The sequence below is a fragment of the Dermacentor silvarum genome, chromosome 3 (assembly GCF_013339745.2).
Source record: "Dermacentor silvarum isolate Dsil-2018 chromosome 3, BIME_Dsil_1.4, whole genome shotgun sequence".
Taxonomy (NCBI): Eukaryota; Metazoa; Arthropoda; class Arachnida; order Ixodida; family Ixodidae; genus Dermacentor; species Dermacentor silvarum.
This window is the reverse complement of record NC_051156.1, coordinates 173,046,919-173,065,876: the sequence shown is the minus strand read 5'-3', so window position 1 is coordinate 173,065,876 and position 18,958 is coordinate 173,046,919. Positions and strand designations below refer to the sequence as shown.

Genomic DNA, 18,958 nt, shown 5'->3' with positions numbered 1-18,958 from the left:
AAGGGGAGCCCGGCTGACGTGCTCGGCGGCCACGGCGTGGGCCGCTTCGTTCCCCTCTATTCCCTCGTGTCCGGGTACCCACGTTACGTAGGTGTACGGGAGCGGAGTGCTACGCCGTTGTAGTAACTTAAGTGCATCAGCCGAGATGCGGCCCCTCTAGAAATTTCTACAGGCGGCCTGAGAGTCGGTGAAAATGACTGCTGCGTCTGTGCATGTAGTGGTGGCGAGAGCGATTGCCGCTTCTTCCGCCGTTTCCGGGTTGCGTGCCTTGACGATTGCCGATGCTAACTCGCGGCCTCGGGAGTCTACGACGCTGAGAGCGTACGCATTTCGATGCGGATACTTGGCCGCGTCGGTGTAGCGGGCGTCCGGGTCTTGCTTGAATCTTCGTTTGATTGCGTTGGCTCTAGCTTGCCTTCTACTCTTGTGGTATATGGGATGCATGTTGCGCGGGATGGGTGCAATGCAGAAGGGACTCTCGAACGTCCGATGGGATTCGTTCTTTCTTGTCCGTGTCTGCGACGTACGTCTCACTGTAGTTCAGGTGTCGGAGTACTGATCTCCCGGTGGGTGTAAGCTTGAGTCGTTCCAGTTGGCTGTTCTTGTGCGCTTCAGCCAGCTCTTGCCACGTGTTGTGGACGCCCATCTTAAGGAGACGTGTAGTAGACGCCATGGGGGGGGGGGAGTCCCAGGGCGACTTTGATTTCCTCCTTATCATGATGTTGATCTTTTCGATCTCTGCATTCTTTAAAGCCAGGTACGGCATGCCGTATGTGATGCGGCTGGTGAGCAGCGCTTGTGTTATTCTGAGCGTGTCTTCCTCCTTGAGGCCGCTTCTTTGAATTGAGATCCTCTTGACGAGGTGCGTGAGCTGCGAAAGGGTGCGTTGTAGTCTTGGTAGGCTGGCCGCTCCGGATCCGTCCTTGTGAATAAGGAGTCCCAGTATTCGTAACGTGTCGACTTTCGGGATTGGCGTCCCATTGAGGGTGACGCAGGGGTCGGGCTCTCCGTAGCTGGGTGGCCTGCCTCTCGTTCTTGCATTCAGGACGAGATGCTCAGATTTCTCGGGGGCGCAGCGGAGGCCACAGTTTTGGAGATAGCTTTCGATGGTGTTTACGGCTTCTTGTAGGGCGCTTTCTTGCCTTCCAATGTTCTCAGCTCTGGTACAGAGCGTGATGTCATCAGCGTACATCGCGTGATGCAGATCTGGTATGGTCTCGAGAAGTTTAGGTAACTTGATCATAGCCACGTTGAAGAGTAGCGGTGAGATGACCGACCCTTGCGGGGTGCCTCTGTTTGGAAGTTGGAAGCTTTCGCTGCGGATGTTACAGATCCCGACGGTTGCCGTGCGGTCTGTCAGAAAGTTTCTGACGTACGCGTAGGTCCTAGTGCCGCAGCCGGTGCTTTCGAGGTTGTTGAGGTTACGCTTCTACGGAAGACAGTAATTTTATTATACCGCTATGCAGACCGATAATACAACTTTGAAATCCCTAGCCCGTGTACACCGCATACTATGAGACGCCATGCTTCTTCATACGTTGAAAAACATACTTGGTAGTGTCCGCGTGCACTTATTGTTTGATGTTGATTCGTGCTTAAAGTGGCGAGTGATGTAGTTGGGGGGTTCTGCGCAAAGTCGACGGAGACTCCAGGTGCAGTAGGTCACTTCGATGGCATTCAGGGCCCGCGCGGCTGAGGGCTCGCTTTTCTAACGAAACACGTTTGAAAGTGACTGTAGGCGTTCTATGTGTGATAGATAAGAAGTAAGAATACAGGATACGTATGGTACAATAGGATTGGCTTTCAGCAAAGCCGAAATCAACAAAAGGCGGCACTTACCTCAACAGCTAGCAGTGACTGTAAGGTTACAAATGCAGATGTGGTCTGAAGTTGCCCGCTATTATCGTTGCGGTAGAATCGCCTATTGTTATGTACTCCGGGTTCATGGTTTGATACAGTTGAATTCCGGGGTCTTACGTTTCCAAACCGGGATTTGACTATGAGGCATGAATTTGTAGGGGACTCCGGAATAACCTTGGCCACCAGCGGATCATTAACGTGACCCCACTGTACGGGATACGGGCGTTTCTGCATTTCATCTCCTTTCAAATGCGGCCGCCGGGGCCGGGATTATATCCCGCGACCTAGTGCTTTGCAGTGCCACACTATACCAGCTATATAAGCCACCGCGGCGGGTCATGGTTTGGTACACACAAAATATACATTTTTCTTTCTGAGCGGTAGTTTGCCTTACGTTTCCGAAACGATTTTCGGCACTTACCTACATCTGACAAGGGCAACATGACGGCAAGAAGTGCCTCCGCTCTACTGCATGACAACCACATCTGTCGGACCGTCGGGTAATGCATTTAAGTTTATTGTGTAGCGGCGCTACTATCGACGTCAACAATTGCAATGCTATTACATTTGATAGAGGGCGCATGTAAAAACAGCGCAATAAATGTATACTTCAACGTAGGGCCCGACGGTCTAATATAAATGTGGCTGCCAAGTTGTGAAAACGCACTGCTCGCTGTCATCTGGAAAGGTAAGCAAAGAAATAGGTTTCAGCCACGTACCTGAGGCAGCCCCCGGAAAATAAAGCTAGTTTCCGTTTCAAGGAACATGCGCGCTCCTAGCGGTTTCCGGACATCCTAAGTCATTTTTCTTATTTATCTTTTTGTGAATTTTAAATCGGGCGAAACGGGGGGAAAAGGTTCATGCATCCGTCGAGCTTGCCTCATCTCACCCTTGCCACTTGCTCAGCGATATCAGAAGTCATATCGGGCTTGGTCGTCTGCTTCGGTTATCGTCCAAAGTGTGAAGATGGGAAGGATAAGTCAGAGAAGCGTGATCACGCGTGCAACGAACTGAAGGCGCAGGAAACCACGTCGACCAAGCATTAGACGAAGATGGCTACATTGGGGCATCACATGTGTTGCGCGGCTCTGTGGTGTTCGAACACCAGGAATTCCAGTTCTGCGAAGTTTTTCAGGTTTCCTAATGACCCCGGGTAAGCACAAGTATTTCACTCTATTTTTCGAGCAGGTGTTCATTTTGCATGAGTAAACCAGTTCTGTGCAAGCCTGAGTGGACTGACATAAGAGCAGTGTCGCTCGACTCATTCGTCGTGACGGCAGCGCATCTGTTGCCGGTGAAAGACTTGTAAGGCTTGAGTGCGTGTTTTTGGGCTATACATTGTGTTCACTATTTGTCAACATGCTCAGCCAAGGTTAAAAAAAAGAAAAGAACGAAAGACGCAGCCGTGCTGGTTAATAATTTTCGCATTGGTTTACATCTTCTGGAATCTATTTTCACTCATTATGTACAAATTTTCGTTGTGAATGAAAATTGCTTGTGTAGATTGTCACTTTCACACTGCGTGGAGGTCAGTATTTTTCCAGTACCGAATGTGTGAATAAAAACAAAAGCGTTCAACTTTTACTTGTGTTGAGTTTTCGCTGGCCGAGAAATCGGCTAGTTTTAGTTTATCCACTTCACAACACACGAACAAAATTAACGATTGATGGTGCGAGGAAGTTATTTTCTTCATGCTACCTCCCACTATATCTGTGGACGTAACCGCAAGTTAGGACTTTCAACGCGACTACTTTCACAAAATGACGAAAAGGTAATTAACAACGGTTCACTATGTAAATATTCTTCATTGTAGGTGCTTGGCAATGTTGCGTACGAGCAATATCCCAGTGGTTTGAAAAATGAATAGCAGCTTCCAAGGTAAATCTGGTAAGAAGAAAGCACTTCCTAATACACGACACACTTCAGCGGGTTCTGCTGCGCGATTTGGCCAATGTCACCACACGGCCAGCGGACCTGCAAGAGAGCACGAACACAGTCCGCTTGCATGCGAAATGGGAAGGAAGGGCTTCGGCGGCAACCCTCCTCCTCCCGGCTGCGCGCCCTCTCCCTCTAATTTCTGACTTCATCAGTGACGTCATGGAGGCATTCTTTTGTTTGTGAATTATTTCCAGTAGGATCCTGCGAGACCGCGGCGGCGAATGCCCAATTTGCGGGCGCTCCTGGGAGGGAGGCCTGGGGTGAGAAGAACTGGGGTTGGGAGGGGGGGGGGGGGACGGCCACTGGGGCAAGTGGAAGGGCCGACGGGAAGGAGTTGGGAGCGAAGGGCCTCGAGTTGCTTGGCCAGAGCAGCGACCTGGCGCTGAAGCTCGGAGTTCTGCCGCTGGAGAGTAAGTTCCAGCGGGCTGGGGGCAGCGAAGGGAAGGAAGGGGAGAGGCTTGGATGCTACCCCTGCCAAGCTTCTCACCTGAGTTGGACCCGCGAGTGGCGGGGCCTTGGACCGGGAGCCGGACTTGGGTTGAGTCAAGGGCGTGCGGCCTTGAGGGTTTTTTGTTGTCGCTCTCCCCCTTTGAGTGTCTTCCAGTATATATTCCGCTAACAAGGGAATAAATCGATTGTTGCAAGTAGCGCTCTGTCGTGTGTGTTCCTCTTCTGTGTCTCTCGTCTAAACTGTTGCGCATTCCAACTTATAGAGATATGCCATACCAACATGCCCAGTCTTCAACCTTGAGGTGGAGTACGAGGTGGTGGTGAGGCCGGGTGTTGGGGGACCGGCTGGGAGGGCTTTATGGGCTTACGGTACTTGCCGGGGCAGCCCCGAGCCCCAGTTTCATGCTGCCCGGTGCACAGGATGCAGCGGGGTTGGCAGTCATGTTGAGCAAGGTTCTCAGGCGTGGTAGGCACCTGGGAGCCGCAGCGGGAGCAGAAGCCCAGTTTGGGGCTGGGGCAAGCCGTGAGCCTGCGGCCAATGGTGCCGCAGCAAGAACATACAATAACCGTCTTCTTATAGAGGCGGGCGTAGGCCACCTGGCAGCGGTAGAAGATGAAACGGGGGACCTTCGGGCCCTCGAAGGTCACAACCGCCACGTTGGAGTCCCCGGGTTTGCGGGCCGCAAGGATAGTGCCTTTCGGCCACTCCAGATTCGATCTGACGCTCGCAGCCGATGCAGCCGGGTCGATGTTGATGACGCCGTGGCAGATGCCCCCGACGCCTTGGCGTGGCCACGAAAAGGGAGCTGCTGGTCCCCTACGGGTAGCATAATGTCACCAAGGAGTCGTTGAGCAATAGGGATCGAGGCGAGGCTGCACACCAGCACATTTTGGTACCACACTGGCCACACGTGGAGGCCGGCAGCCAAGCCAAGCAACCAAGCCCACAGAAAGGCACGCACCGCGTCACCAGCGCTTTCCGATGGGAGCCCCTTCTTGAGATCAAATGAGGCACGCGGTTTGAGCAAAACGATGAGGTCGTCACGCCCTATGCGGGGCGTGTATCGCGGCCGCCAAGAAGCCTTACGTGGCGCCCGAGGAGGAGGCGAGTTGGGAGCACCCCCTGGGAGAAGGTGCGTCGACATTGCCGCAGCCGCCTGTTGCGAGGCGGCCTGCGTCCCCTTGAGCTTGGGCGTCTGGGGAGGGGACTTGCGTTACTTGCGTTGCCAAAGTTGGATCATATCTTCAAGATACTCATGTTCGGTAGGGACATCCTGGTCCGCAGGGGTTACATCCATGGTAACCACACGATGTGAGGAGGGATCGTAGCCCGTAACCAGGGTTGAAGCCGCCATCGCCGGGGAAGAAGCCCAGCGAGGTCCGTCGGCGCGACGCAACTGTTAGGCTTAGCGCCCCCGAACGCTGGGAGAATCTTCAAAGGGTCCGGAATTGGCGAAAAATGGTCCCACCGCCACAAAAGTGGGGTCCAAATGGAGCCCTGGGCTTGCAAAGGACGATGGTACCAAGCTTACGGGGATCTGTGGTGATGGACCGCAGTAGCCAAGAGGCATCTGCGGAGCTGAGGCGAAGTGCGTCAGTCGCCGCCGAACGCCTGAAGCGCCTCCCGACGAGTGCCCCGTTCTGATCTCGTCGAAAACCTCCGAGCCGCCCCCAGAGGCACTGGCAACAGTCATCAACGCGACGGCAGCAGTTCTGCGCGTTGCTGGTGCTGCTGCATGTCCAAGTTTATACAGCTGATAAAACTACTATCCTTACTGTATAGCCCTCTACTAATATGCTATCACAATTGATGCTTCACCTTTCGGGTGAAACTGAGAGATTTTTTTTCTCTATTCCTTTCTTTCTTTCTTTCTTGTGCCTGGTATGTGCCATTGGACCCTTTCTGCACTATCATCAGCATCGGCCCACACGACAGGTGTATGTGATATTGAGCTTGGACCCTTCCTACACTATCGCCAGGATCGGCCCACTTTTCAGCGTGACACCCCCACCACCGCCAACACTTGTGAGCCTAGCTTCGTTTAAAAGGAAGGGGTGTGAGGGGCAAGCGGCAATCATGGGATAGGTCTCGGCCAGTGCCCCACAATGCGCACAGTAGCCGTGTATACGCAGCATAAGTGCTGGGCGGCCGCAGTACACAAGAAGGTGTTAGTATTCAAGCGTCTCAGAAGTCGCTCATCCACTTTAGAGAGGCCTCGTGCAGGGTCTGGGTAAAGACGGCGTAAGGTGCGACAGTGATCTAGAATTGCGCAGGACTACGTAAGAGCTGTCGGGCCTGGGGGAGACGCAGAGTCCGAGGTGCACGTAACGGCCCGGGAGGGAGAGAAGCAGGAAGCGGCATACGCCGGTTGGCTATCGGGGAGACCCGCGTGGCAAGGAGACCACACGATGCGGATGGATTGAGGGTAAAAGCTCCATGAGGCCACCCGCAGAAGGTGGGCGGCCGGAGGAGCTATGATACCATGTAGGTATCGGAAACAGGCGTAGCGTGAGTCCGTGATGATGACGCTTGAGGTGAGGTGAGAGGCGGCCAAAGCGATGGCCACCTCTTCGGCCTGTGTTGCGTCCGGCGAGCGGAAAGAGAGTTCATCAATGTGGTGACCCTCGAAGATCGCTGCGGCCGTAAAGTGTCCGCAGGGAGTTGGTCTCGAGACACCTACATTGAAGACGCCAGGATGATCGGAGTACCGAGTGTGAAGAGGGGTTGCTCGGGCTAGGCATCTGCCGGTGTATTGAGTTGGGTCCATCTTACGAGGAAGAAGTTCAACCTAAAGTTTCTGCCGCCGTAGCTCCGGGACGGAGGCAGTGGGAGGTGGAATAGAGATCGGTTTCAGTGAGAGCTTTTCCAGAAGGTGGTGCCAGGAGTCGTCTTGATTTGGTTGTCGAGACTGTCCTTCGGGAACTCGTCATACGAGTTGTGCACTCCCAAGGCCGCAAAGCGGCGATTGGAGGTAGCAGTTGGAAGGTCTAGTGCTCGCTTGTGAACCGAGCGGAGCAGTGCGTCGAGCTGGTTCTCGCGGTGGTGACGCAAGCAAAGGTAAGATGTAGCGTAGACGACTCGGCTGGTCACAAACGTTTGAGCCAAAAGGAGGGAGCGCCGGCTGCGGAGGCCGCCACTTTTGGTGGAGACCCGCCGAATAATCCGGCTAACCTGCTCGCTAGTCCGTCGAAGACGGGCAATGGTAGTACCAGGGTTGAAAGTAGAGGAGAAGTGGAGGCGTAATATGTGGAGTTCTGAGACGACCAGCGTCAGGCCAGAAGGGAGACATGTCTGAGGTGGCGGTAGAGATGAGACCGAGAGAAGATTTGATTTGGTAGGGAACACTCCAGACCACATGATGAGATGTAGGTGTCCACAATAAGCGCCGCATGCTGCGTGTGGTCTCCAGTTTGGGCGGGGGAGCCGGAGTTGGTCCAGATGATAATGTCATCTTTGTATACAGCGTAGTGTATGTCCTTGACCTGGGCGAGGAGCGAAGGAAGTTGGAGCATGGCTAGGTTGAAGAGGAGTGGTGAGAGGACCAGTCCCTGTGGTGTACCCCGGGAGCCTAGTGGGTAGGGACCGTGTTCAGCAGAGTCGATGCGGATGAACGTGGCGCAATGTGAGAGGAATGCGCAGATGTACGCGAAAGCCCTAGATCCGTAATTCGTGGTACTAAGGTTGGTAAGGATACTACTATGACATTGTCGAAGGCACCTCGGAGATCGAGGGCCAGAACGCAGCCTGCTCCTCGGCGAAACGCACCGCGTGTGGACTTCCCATCCAGATGCCGAAACTGGGCCCGAATTCACAAAAAACTTCTTACGCTAGAATTGTTCGTAAGAAAGAATTTCAGCCAATCCAGTAGCGAGACAAAATAATATATAATGTGGCCGGCTAATGGCAAAGAGTACTTACGAAATAAAAGTTTTGTGAATCTGGTGTCGGTTCTGCGGCGAAGGAAGCCCGTCGGAGTGTGCGCCAACCACATTTCCTTGCCTTTCCCTCCCCGCGACGCACCAAATGACCCTGACTGGTCGCGCACGTCACGTGATGCGGGGCCGGCGCAGCTTTCCCCTCACCTGCTCTTTCTTTGTTTGTTTCTTTCTTACTTTCTTTTCTTAGTTCTTTATTTCTTGTCCCTGGCTCATTCCCTCATATCTAATGTGGGTATGCGCCAAACGTAACTTTTTGCGTCACTACGCTGCCACCGAAATCTGTAACGCAATACAAGCTTTGCTTTAAAAAAGCGGTGAGAAATCGGCCCTCCGGCGCCGCCTCTGTGGAGGGAACGTCAGAGCACGTTATACGCCAGCCGCGCTTTAATTGGCTATTGTCGGACGCGTCGGACGATGGAAACCCGCCTAGTTTGTCGCACGCTGGGCTTCCGATCCGGCGCATCGGCGCTACAAAACGCCTCGGTTCCCGCTGCCGCTCCGGCGTGTCGGCCGCCGTATCGAACGACGAATCGGACCGTGTGTAGCCTGCTTTTAACACTTCGTTCAGTATATTATGCGCAATTTGGAAAGCAACCTAACAGCCTGAGATAGCGTTATCTACACGCATATCAATTTGGCCACGCCATTATGGGTTCTCGGCAAAGGTAATTTGCGTTCTTTCTACTAATATATTACTACGCCTATATTTGCTGCGATCTAGCTGCTAATAGCCTATTTATAATAATAATTTTTGTTTCAGGGTATGGTTCAGAACAGCTTGCTTAAAGATATTCATCGTTTTATGGAGTGTTGTCACGAAGAGAAGCAGCAATTTTTGTAGTTGAAGAACAACCTTCAAAATAGCATAGAGGGACAAAAAGAAAGAAATTGTGCTTCCTAAGGCAGGCAGTGGAAAGCAGCCTTCATTATGAACACTCTTTTATGACATATTTTTGAATTCCAGATCTTGGCCAAAGTAAAAACCATTGCTGGAAGAATGACAGCACGACTCATGGACGCGGCTACTAAAAACAAGCCTGTGGACTTCTTTGAGTGAGTTGGCGTCAGTCGCTCTGAGCTCTTCTTGCAAGTCTAACGACCGGGAGAGCCGTTAGACTTGCAACTTACGCACGTATATATGTCCCGCAAACTTTAATTATAGTGAGCATACAGGGTGTTCCAGCGAACATTTTCAAAAATGTATAATGGTTACCTGAAGCAAATAGCACAATTCTAATTCATGAGCTGGTCTACTCGAAGAGGCGGACATTACTTCAACAAAAAATTGAAATGCATAATCAGCTAACAAAAATGCACTAATTAAGTTTTTACTAATGACCTTATAACCCATATTGCAATTAACGAATTCTAGCCGTGGAGTTCGCGAGGCGGATCCACTTGTAACGAATTATCAGGATGACACCAGTTTCGAGATATTAATTCCCGAGCTTTGCGGAGAAATGCATTGGCGTTCCAGTTCCTTTTTAACAAAACGTAGTTGTATGCATTGAAGCACAAAAGTACAAAAAAAATGCATTTCTCGGCGAAGTTCGGGAATTACGGCTATCAATTCGCCCACTAACTTGGGTATTTATGTTTACTAGATCTAGCCCTAGGTGTGTTAGCCAGCGCCACTCAGAACCATGGTGGGCGGATGTGGAACATCCTTTTTTGCTCGATTTCGTCACGTAACACGTGACGCCATCACGTGACGCCGGTGACATTAGCATCGGAACACTTGTGCCATCTCGCGTACTTCTGCGAAACAACCCGTCTGCCTTCGCCGCTTGTGCGTTGCCGGGAAGCCGGATCAAAGGAGACGTGAGATATGTGGGGGATACATCTGGGGACGCGAGACAGTCGAGCGTGTTGACAGCATTAGCTTATGTAACGATTGTTACTGCAATATTCGATGCTGCTGTAACTCACAAAGAGCTCATGTGAAAGAGAAGGACCATGCGCATATTGAAAAAGTGCGCGTGGTCACCAAATTAGAAACCTTGAGCGATGCTAAATATTCAGCTTTAAAAAACGGGAATAAAAATCTTCCTTTGCAGGCTTGCCACCAACACGGCGCTCGACACTACAGCTGCTTTGAACTATAGCGTCGACATCGACAGCAGTAATGACAAGAACCATCCCCTTATGAAATGTCTTGAAACTATCTATATGGGCACAAGTGGCTGGAAAGTCGTGATGTTATGTGAGTATTTAGGATTTCTTTCACACGAGGAAACAGGTGTACGCATCATTCGAATAGTTTAATTATAACTATAGTTAACGAACAAACAAGTAACCCTTTTTAGCAAGGGTTCCGGTTGTAGGAGCTATGTGGTGCTGATTGTCGAGGGCACAATGACGTTGTTGAGAATTGAGAATGATGTCAAGCCATTCAATAGCAATCGATCTTTATGTGCACATTTTCAGTGGGTCGTGTACCTTTATAACTCTGCACCGCTTACAAAGTGCACCTCCCCTGAAAAACCAGTGTTAAGCTGCGAGATTTGCATTTCAGTGTATAAATGGCAGTTTAGTTTTTGCATAAAGTGAAACCGTAGCTCTTTCTTTACCGACCACGACATCATGGAATACGATACTAGCAGTTATTATCATATACGACGGTAAAAATATCCATGTCCGTCTTAGTGCTCAAGGGGAGTCTATTTTCTGGTTCGCACCTAACTGCAGCAAGGGTTCTTAAAGTGCTGGATTGCTGGGAGTCTATCGCTCCTGGGTCAATTATCTCGGCGGACATTACTTACCCAAACACACTTCGCAAGGTCATGTAGACACCCCCCTACCAGAACAACCGTAACTCGAAGACTGCGATCTTTATTTCGGAACCAGATATTCCAGAACTGAAACTTGGCTGTAGGTTTGAATTAGAACTCCAGGAATGTTACAGACCTTGTATAAAGAGGAATTTTAATTTTTATTTTAGATGCGAAGCGTCTTATGGTCGGGGCTATGTCACTCCCTCCCTCCCTCCGCCGTGCGCTGTCCACACCCCTACTGCGCATGCGCATCCTCCTCCCCCTCTTCTCTTCTCCTTGTCTTATCTCCTTTCCCCCCTCCTCCCCCTCCTCTCCTTGTCACATCTCCTCTCCTCTCAGGATTCCTCCTCCCCGACGCTCCTCTCCTCTCGAATGGCAACACCTGCGGCTCCGCGCGCGATAATGCGAAGCAGCTTAGGTTAGAGGCGCGACGGTAGGCGCCCCAGAGGCACCGGCAACAGTCACCAACGCCGCGCGCGTTCGGTGCGAACGCGGGCAAAACGCCGACGGCGTCGACAACAGTTCTGCGCGTCACTGGTGCTGCTGCATGTCCAAGTTTATACAGTTGATAAAACTACCTTGAGGCGACCCCATGGCTGCTTCGCATACTACTCAGGGTTCCGCTGCGGGAGGATTGTGTAATTTTTTTGAAACTACGGGGTCTGTAACACGCCTTACAGTTTGTGAAGCCCAAATTCCACAAGTGAGCGTAGGAAACGGTCATAAATAGCTTTTCAATGGAGAGCTTTCTCGCTCTCCCTATCTCCATATTGCAGTAGGCAGAATCTCCATTTTGAGAACATTGCCATCAGAGATAACGCTCTCTTAGACGTTGCTCTGAGCCTAAGTTCACGCTGTTATGTGGCACAAAACACTTGTTTATAGAACCACAAAACACGTCCTGGCCTCTTATTTTCTGGCTGTGGAAATGGCACATGGAAAGCAATGCAACTAAATATTTCTTCTGGGGGCTCGGCGCTTAAGAGTGACAATGAACTATCAATTGCAAAATATTTCTATAAATAACAGGTTGAGATTTCTGCAATAGCGTAGCCTTTTTGATGCCGGCTTGAGACGTTTATGCCGGAAGCGCACTTATTGACATGTCCATTGCTTGCACACTTACTGCCCAGCAATCACGCATGTTCGGGCAACACAAAAGTATTCGAGCATCCACCGTTTAAGCTGCGTATACTGCATCGTCAAAAGAACAAATAAAAATGCCGCAAATTGTTCACGACTTCTTCCAGTTCTCATGCCATCGGTGTACAAGGTTCTGCAACCTGATTATCCCCCTAAGTCAAGTACTGATTTATTCAAGGCATTCGTCGCGCACCTGATTGAAGAAAGAAAGTCAAAGAACAAGGTAAGGGGAAAAAACACTGGACGAAAGTTCTGAAAATGCGCCAAGCTTTGCGAACTTTTGTCCGACACATGCGCACTTTGATTCTGACAGAAAGCTCAAACTTCGGTCAACGTATTCATGAGCAGGGCATCATGACGCTTAGTGAAAGGAAATGGAAAGTGCAGTTCACTGGAAGCTTCCCATAAGCCTATCAAAATGACTAGAATCCGGTAGCAACGTTCCCATTTCGCTAGCAGATCAGAGGTCGAGATCAATAAGCTTTTCTTTCGTAAGCGCTATTTCCCAATGGCGAGCCGCTTTTGCTAGCGATATGTCCTGCGTCATGATTGCCTGAAATTTGCTCTTCCGAAGAATTCCATCATACGAGCTTTTTGTGTATACGGGCACAGTCTCGTCAAACTTGCTTACCAATGTCGTGTTAAAAAGGCTCTTCAAAGCTTTTAAACGTGGCAAATAGACCCTGCATGTAATCAGATTTGTGTCAGCAACATCTCAGGCATGTGGTTTCTTGCACCCATATAGAGCATATTTTCATGCAGTATTTCTAGAGCAGCGTGCACGTGTCGTTTAAAGCCGCGCGATGCCCATACTGTAGTCAACACATAGCGTTGCATATGACATAACGCAGTACCGATCAAGTGGAATAAATTTCAACTTCGCAGGCCTGCTCTTGATGAACTAAAAAGCCTCTTGTTCCTGTTCACCTAATGCAAAGTCCCATAATTTACTGGGCCATAAAGCTCACGATGAAAGATATCAGGTTTAATTTACCAGATGCCAGTGGTGACGGTGACAAGAACCTTATTTGGTTCTGAGAAACTGTGGCCCGGGGCAGCCGAAAGCTCCCTCAGGTCAAGTCGGTGGCTCCGCCCATGATGGCACCAGGAGGCGACGTCTCGTTGCGATGTCGTGGGCCCTCTGGACGGCCTGCTGCGTAAAATATTTGCTTTGCTTAGTTGTGTAATATCATGAAAGGTCACAAGTGCCGTCTTCGCAGATTGTGCGAGATCTTCTACACAGTGCGAGAGATGTCATGTTACAACACGCCGTGGTTGCTCAGGGGCTATGGTGTTGGGCTGCTGAGCACGAGGTCGCGAGATCGAATCATGGCCACGGCGGCCGCATTTCGATGGGGGCGAAATGCGAAAACACCCGTGTACTTAGATTTAGGTGCACGTTAAAGAACCCCAGGTGGTCCAAATTTCCGGAGTCCTCCACTACGGCGTGCTTCATAATCAGATCGTGGTTTTGGCACGTTAAACCCTATAATTTATCTTTTTTAGCTGTCTTGCAGCGCGATAACTAGGCTGGAATCTGCTTGACGTTGTGTACAGCGTAATTATTGGTTTGAAAAAATTCTTGTCTCTGGATGACGTTCGTGTGGCAGCGCCATCTTATAGGTGAACAGAGTTTGCTAAAATATATCGTGAGACCCTACAAAAGTTCATGCCGCTTGGAGAACGAAAACTAGAAGCTGAAACTTTCACGGAGCCGTTTCACTTGCTTGAGTGGACCTGTGTGATACACAGCAGTTTATTTATTCTGTTGAAGTAGAATTTAACGCAGTGACTTGCACCCTCACGTCTTCAACTTCTTGGTTTGCAGGAAGAAGACGACTTCCTTCAGGTGTTTATGAACGCTGATTACAGCTGGGAAGATCACGGAGAGAAAAAGAAAGAGAACGCTGAAGTTAAGAGTAAGAGTTGCCTGCCTGTGGATAATACTGGTAGCAATATCGACGGAAGGTCACGAAGGAGCCAACAACCTTGAAAGCCATGCAGTCAGTTTTCAGCCCACTGAGATCGTGACTATCTCTTCTGGTGCTCGTACTGTCTTCCGTAACTTAACGCTTTGTACGTTGGAAAAATGTATATTCGTGGCCCTCCAAAAATATGGTTAAACCTTGTATGTGCTATAGCTACGTTCTAAAGCAATATGCATTGATTGCATGAAATTTTTTTAGTGTATTGTGAATTCAGTGTGATGCGAAATGCGGAACACAAGGATTCCGCACGGTGAGACAAGTAGCAGGTATTCTTTCGCGAGTGTGTAACTTTGAAGTACGGTTCCTCTTTAGAGCCGGTAGGCCTTCTTTACGGTTATGTAAAAAGTGTTGTATTGGCGTTGTCCCATCCTTCGATGTTTTATCTTTATTGCCACTATGTGTGACCAAACAGAATGGGCTTTTCTCCGTAATTCCGGTTATCTTCTTCAATAGTTTTCTGGCTGCTCTCGCGGCCTCAGTTTTCTGTAATATTGTTACGCACGCAGGAGCAGAGAGCTCCTGCGTGCCTATGACAGCTGCCATTATTGCAGTAAATGTATCGGTTTAGAAAAATATGGCAACGATTTAGCGACAAATGGTAGAGAAATGCGTTAGCATAGCGTCACACCTCCTTGAAGTCCGGATACTCTATTTAAAACGCGTCTCCCACATTACAAAGTATTGTTCAGGAGGTCACTCGACTGGTCCAGTAGCAGACCACCGTTGGTGGTCTGCTACACACATATATATATATATATATGTGTGTGTGTGTGTGTGTGTGTGTGTGTGTGTGTGTGTGTGTGTGTGTGTGTGTGTGTGTGTGTGTGTGTGTGTGTGTGTGTGTGGGTGTGTGTGTGTGTGTGTGTGTGTGTGAGACTGCGTATGACAGGACAAATTGTCATCGCACAAAACATGGCACGGCACTACAGATGGAAACCCAGGGGCTTCCTTTGTCTCTCCGCCTCTTTCACGTGACCAGCTTCCCACGCGTGCCATATATACATATTTTTCCATTTTCACATTCCTAATGCTAACATATTAATAAGAACACGGAGAATAGACAAGCACAAAATTTAATTTGGCCAAATGGTTCATATTTGAGGAATTAAATGCGAATGTGAATTCAGATGAACTCAGTGAATGATGGCGTAGCACGTGTCTGGTCGTTTGTCCTTTGTTTTGGTTGACTTTGGTGTCATGGTGCTTCGCTGCACACACAGTGCTCACTCGCTTCCTCTTTTCCTCTTTTTATTCCCCCTTTCCCTTACACCCAGTGTAGGGTAGCAAACCGGACGTTCGTCTGGTTGACCTCCTTGCCTTTCCTCGTTTTGCTTTCTTTCTCTCTCTTTGTGCTGTTATGGAGTCGTTCATTCAAGTAACGGTGATTTGCTAGCACAGAGTAGCAAAAAGAATTTGAAAATGAAGCTTTCGTGCCTTATTAAACGTACTTATTTTCTTATAGAGATTTTGCGAACAGGTTTCTTTGTGTACCCCTTTCACTCTCAAAACAGGCTCACGATTCGTCAGCTAACCGTCGGCTAACTCGCCACATCATTCAGACTGATTGTAAAATTGAATTGAATTTTGGGGTTTTGCGTGCTAAAACTACGATTTGATTATGAGGCACGCCGTAGTGGGGCACTTCGAATTAATTTTGACCACTAGGGGATCTTTATCGCGCCCCCAATGCACGGGATACGGGCATTCTTGCATTTAACACCAATCGAAATGCTGTCGCCACGGCCGCGATCTCATCCCGCGACCTCGTGCTTAACAGCGCAACACCATTGACGCTAAGCCACCGCGGCGGTTTCAATGTAAACTTAAACGGCTTCAAAGCCGGTAAGGAAGACTGCTACTCCAATTTTTATTGATTTCAAGCAGAACCTACAAAAAAGGTACCTAAGTCACGAGACAGTTAATTTAGTCATAATCTTTGCAACACTGCAAAGTTGTTTTTTTCCTTTTAATTCCGGGGTTTTACGTGCCGAAACCACGATCTGATTATGAGGCCGATCGTAGTGAGGGACACCGGAATAGTTTTGACCACCTGGGGTTCTTTAGCGTGCATCCAATGCACAGTACACGGGCACTTTTGCATTTTGCCCCCATCGAAATGCGGCCGCCGTGGCCGGGATTTGATCCCACGAGCTCGTGCTTAACAGTGAAACGCCAACGCCACTAAGCAACAACAGCGAGTACTCAAAAGTGCTGGCGACCCACCATGGTTGTTTAGTGGTTATGGTGTTGTGCTGCTATGCACGAGGTCGCGAGATCGAATCCCGGCCACGGCGGCCCTATTACGATGGGGCAAAATGCAGAAAACACCCGTGTACGTAGATTTAAGTGCACATTAAAGAACTTCAGGTGGTCCAAATTAATCCGGAGTCCCCCCCCCCCCCCTATGGCGTGCCTCGTAATCAGATGGTGGTTTTGGCACGTAAAACTCCGTAGTTTATTTTAATGATCGGCTGTATTGTAACAGCCGAAAAATTGTGCAAGAACCCGTGATCGTTGAACACCGTTGTAAACATGTTTTTCAGAAATGTCACTGGACGAGATAACAGCCCAGGGCATAGTGTTCTTCATTGCCGGCGTAGAGAGCGTCTCAACGGCCATCAGCGTTACCACTTACTACCTGGCCTGTAATCCTGATTGCCAAGACAGGGTCATTGCAGAAATAGACAATGCGCTCTCAAAGGTATGAAACGAATACAATTCTATTTGCTTGTATAAATCATGTGTAGCAGATACGAATACACTTCTATAAAGGTGATAATTGCTGAAAGTTATCAGTTAAAGGACACTGTCTTACATTTTAAGTGGTGTTAATCTATGGGGAACTAAGTTTTATATTCTTAACGTTTAGCTGCGATAAGTGAAGCCTCGTATGAATTTTGGACGGACCTGCCGAAAATTCTATTGTGTTGGTATTTTGTGGAGCAAATCTATCAAGCTTTCACGGGGCCCCAATAAAGTGCAGCTTGAGTATTGCATTCAGCCCGTGCAGCCGTTCCGATAGCGGCTCGGATATCTGCAACGAACAGCACGTGCAAAGGAGTGATGTACTTTTGCGTGCAGAACTTGACAGTCCTTACACCAGTAATGAGCTCGGCAAGACATTTGCGTCCTTTCTATAAATAATACAGTTACAAGTTGCGCATTACCTCGTGGCTCTGGCATTTTACCACAAAGCGAAAGCTAGCGGATTAAAATCCTGACCTTCACAACCGCATTCTTATAAGGTGAAATGCCAAACTTTTCGTGTACACGGGTGCGGGCGCGTGTTTAATAACGTAAATAGTTCGAAATGGAGTCAGCCCCACCACAGTCTATGCCCAGTACAGCATTGTAAAGCCATATTCGTCGTTGTAATAATTGAATATCTTCGCGCTATTTGTTGCCGTCACGTGTGTCTGCCCAACAGGAATCAGACAATCATAATTACGTTTTTGCTTTTCTCTGTTTGAGGGTTATCTTGACTGTACATGTTTCCAAGTACCGGAGGATATCATTTCTTTCTGGCATTGAAACTTGTTCATGCTCATGCACTTATTCCTTTGCTGTCCATTATGACGACTTAAGCTACAGGCATCCTTAAATATTTCCGAGCAAGGGGTGCCGGTTAGTATGCTCACAGAGTTCAGAAAATGCAACAAACGGGCAACAGGCGAAAAGTCCCTGCTCTCACTGAATAAACCTACAGACTTTCGAACTTAGAGAGTAAACGACTTTTTTTTTTTTTTTTTTTTGCAGGGGGAACTCACTTACGATTCTCTGCAGGAGATGCCTTATCTCGATGCTTGCTTGAAGGAGGGGCTGAGGCTTGTCCCTTCCGATTTGGTGTAAGTACCATGAAAACGCAAAACTATACTGTGTCTGCCAGTTTGTCTTAATGTGTTTCAGCGCAAGGAAACGCAGGCAGACAAGAGGTAATTACCATAAGGTGTGCCAGAGCTCCCGACATAGCGCAACAAACGAGGCTCAGAGAAAAACTAATGAAATTACTAACCTATAGGCCACAACTTAGCTCGTCTAAGTATTGGATAACATGCTTAGATTGGGATGACTGTGACGTCTCAACAATGGCACACGCGTGCGTCGCGGGGGACCTTGCTCACTCTGATATATCAATGGGACGTTTCAATACCTTGTGTCACTCACAAACTTGCCATTTTTTGTACTCTTTGTTGCGCTTGCGTACGCTCAACACACCTCGTGATTGTGGCATGTCCACCTATAATGCTTTAAAGAAATGTTACCGATAGTGGGATGAAACTACTGTCTTTCAGCACAGCTGCCTAATGCTCTAGCCCTTATGCGACGATCACACACACGTTTCTCTCGTGCCAGAGTCGCTCTTTGAAACGCCTGGCGCATGCCTCAGGTGCCAGCTTCCGGCATTCTTTCCTCTAGATAGCTAGTTTATTGAGACGCCTTGTTAGACTGGTCTGCCTTCAGGATCAGCCAACATTTTCTGTTAGGTGATGGACAGCCTCCAAAGTGGGTGAAATGCATGCAGGATGTCATCGCATTAAAAACTTAGTACGCATTGTAAGTGCTCTTTAGACATTTGACCATTTTTATTGTAGACAATAGAGTCTGCAATGGGAGTACGTTTATCTAGGTCAATTACTCACAGGGGACCCTGATCATGAGAAAGAAACTTACAGAAGAGTAAAAGTGGGTTGGAATGCATACGGCAGACATATCCAAATCCTCACTGGGAGCTTACCACTGTCGTTGAAAAGAAAAGTGTACAATCATTGCATTCTACCTGTGCTAACATATGGGGCAGAAACTTGGAGGCTCACAAAGAAGCTCGAGAACAAGTTAAGGACCGCACAAAGAGCGATGGAACGAAAA

At 49.0% G+C, this 18,958-nt stretch overlaps 1 protein-coding gene across 3 annotated transcripts in view; it reads left to right on the top strand.

Annotated features, from left to right (window-relative positions):
• Window positions 1–18,958, top strand: part of LOC119446100 (cytochrome P450 3A41-like) — a 136,472-nt gene that overhangs the window by 43,880 nt on the left and 73,634 nt on the right. For 2 of the 3 annotated variants that reach the window (XM_049663900.1, XM_037710449.2), the window contains exons 6-11: window positions 9,152–9,240; window positions 10,245–10,390; window positions 12,212–12,327; window positions 13,933–14,023; window positions 16,636–16,793; window positions 17,849–17,937. The exons of the other annotated variant lie outside the window; for it this stretch is intronic. In XM_049663900.1, coding sequence (XP_049519857.1) covers window positions 9,152–9,240; window positions 10,245–10,390; window positions 12,212–12,327; window positions 13,933–14,023; window positions 16,636–16,793; window positions 17,849–17,937 — 689 coding nt within the window. The remainder of the gene's footprint in view (window positions 1–9,151; window positions 9,241–10,244; window positions 10,391–12,211; window positions 12,328–13,932; window positions 14,024–16,635; window positions 16,794–17,848; window positions 17,938–18,958) is intronic. 3 annotated transcript variants of the gene reach the window in all.